This window comes from Neltuma alba, unplaced genomic scaffold (genome assembly GCF_004799145.2).
Source record: "Neltuma alba isolate B1F8T4 unplaced genomic scaffold, ASM479914v2 tig00005876_pilon, whole genome shotgun sequence".
In the NCBI taxonomy this organism is placed as follows: Eukaryota; Viridiplantae; Streptophyta; class Magnoliopsida; order Fabales; family Fabaceae; genus Neltuma; species Neltuma alba.
The window spans coordinates 7,737-10,126 of record NW_021634262.1 but is presented as its reverse complement, the minus strand read 5'-3'; the positions used below and the strand labels follow the sequence as shown (position 1 = coordinate 10,126).

The 2,390-nt window shown below is 44.1% G+C and overlaps 1 protein-coding gene across 1 annotated transcript; it reads left to right on the top strand.

Moving 5' to 3' along the window:
• The first annotated feature begins 515 nt into the window (after nucleotides 1-515).
• LOC114748949 (U-box domain-containing protein 27-like) lies at nucleotides 516-2,084 on the top strand. Its single transcript, XM_028937412.1, has one exon. It carries the CDS (start codon nucleotides 705-707, stop codon nucleotides 1,938-1,940), a length of 1,236 nt encoding a protein of 411 aa, XP_028793245.1. The 5' UTR covers nucleotides 516-704; the 3' UTR covers nucleotides 1,941-2,084.
• The last annotated feature ends 306 nt before the right edge of the window (nucleotides 2,085-2,390 follow it).

The window sequence follows — 2,390 nt, the reverse complement described above, 5'->3', positions numbered from 1 at the left end:
TAAGGTTTTCTTTTAGTAAATTATACTTACAACATTTTGATCGTTTTACGATTAAGATTGATTGCAAATAACAAATAAGAAAACTCTATCCTTGTTAATAATTATGAAATTTTGAAGGACATAATAATATTCCCTAAAAATAAATATGTTTATCATTTAATCCTTTTGAGCAATTTTCCAAAAATCAATTTGAAATGAGGTCAGAAGGTCGACCAAAGGAACCCTTTGTGGCCCCTCGTATACGCTGTGGTCCCCATCATCTTCCCCCCCACGTTCTCCTCCTCACGATGCGCTTCTCTATTTTATCCCACGTGTCTCCCTATCTTCATCTGGATCTTCCATCACTCTCCATTTCCGTTTTCCTTTTTCATCCGACGACCTTCATTTCACTCATTCTTCAAACCACCACATGTGATCTTTACTCCCACCTCACCTTTCAGTAAATTAACTTCCCCTCATTGACCGTAGACCAAAAGGCAAAGACGATGCAGCAGAATATTATTTATCAGAAAAATTAAAATAGGGAAAAAAAATAAATGTGAACTTCTCTGACGTCACTACCTTTGACTCTCTCTTTCTCTCTCCCCTCTTTATACACTCCCTCTCTTCTCCGCTCCACTTCCTACCTCTCTCTTTTTCTCTCTTTCTCTCTCTCTGTTTCCGTTGCCTTCTCTCGCTGCCTCGGAGGCCAAACGACGGTCACCATGGTCAGGGACGATCTATACATCACGATTCCAAGCTTCTTCCGGTGTCCTATTTCCCTCGATGTCATGAAATCTCCGGTAAGTCTCTGCACCGGCGTTACCTACGACCGTTCCAGCATCCAACGCTGGCTCGACAACGGCAACAACACCTGCCCGGCCACCATGCAGGTTTTGCAAACCAAAGAATTTGTTCCTAACCGTACTCTACAGAGGCTTATCCAGATCTGGTCTGACTCGGTTCGCAACCGAGTCGAATCTGCCGATTCTCCGGCCACCAGAACAGTCCCCTCCCCGGCTCAGGTCGCCGACTCTATGAAATACTTGGACGGCCAAGGCGAGGACTGTCTCAATTCCTTAACAAGAATTGTATATTTCGCCGAAGAATCTGAAGAGAATCGGGAGTTCCTCTCGAAGTTAGAGGGGTTCGTCCCTTTACTCGTTGATTTACTCGACAATGTCAATGGCGTCGTTGAAATGCTCGAGAGAGTCGTTAATGCTTTGGATACGATTCTGGATAAAATCAAAGATCGTGAGCAGTTGAAGAAATTGATGTTGAAGAACCACGACAATTGCCTAGCTTCTCTGCTCCTTCTTCTGCAACAAGGCAGCGCCGGCTCGAAAATCGGATCGGCGAGGATTTTGAAGGTCATCGCGGTGGATGCCGAGTCCAAAGTCATGATCGCCGAAAAGGAAGGTATAATGTCCGAATTGGTCAAATCAATCTCTCCAGACAAGGACCCCGCGCTAATCGAAAACAGCCTGCTGTGTTTGATCGCAATCTCGTCGCCGAAACGGAACAAGTTGAAATTGGTCCATCTCGGAGCTATCAAGACACTTTCGCAATTACTTTCCGGCTCAAATTCGAGCACTTCCGTAACGGAAAACGTCCTGAAACTGCTGGAAACGGTATCGTCAACCAAAGAAGGTAGGTCAGAGATTAGCGAGGACCCGGCTTGTTTACCGGCTGTATTGCAAAAGGTGATGAAGGTATCGATCACCTCGACGGAGCACGCGGTGATGATACTGTGGACTGTGTGTTATCTGTTTCGCGATCAGAAGGCGCAGGAAGTGGTGGCAATGGCCAACGGCTTCACCAAATTTCTGCTCCTGATGCAGAGCAATTGTTCGCCGGCGGTTCGTCAAATGTCCGCCGATTTGCTAAAGATTTTTCGGGTCAACTCGAAATCATGCCTCTCTTGTTACGATACTAAGACCACCCACATCATGCCCTTCTGATACTGGCCGTTTTTTCATCTTCTCCTTGGCCCGGGGGGAAGATTCAGACAGATAAAAAAGAAGTTTGTAAATCAAAGAAAAATTTTGTTAGTAAATGGAATATAGAAAAAGAGAAATTCATTTGATGCCAGTCATGTTACGTTATCTTCTGTTTCAATTTCTGTTTCGCACGGTGAACGAATTCAAGTCACTGTTGCTGTTTAGAATCACAGTAAAAAGGAATGTTTCTTTACCATATACAAAAACCACGACAAATCTGATGAAAAGATTTAAGCGTGAAAGATTCTTAATTAGCTTTCCTTCTTGAAGTCCTTCTTTTAAAACCCCAAAGGCAGGACTCTTTGGGCTGAGCATTAGGTTGATAGTTGATGAACATGGACAAGGAACACTGCACGTAAGGGGCAGGAAATGAAAATTGTCAGGTTTCTGTCTACCAGATTAGAGTTTGGA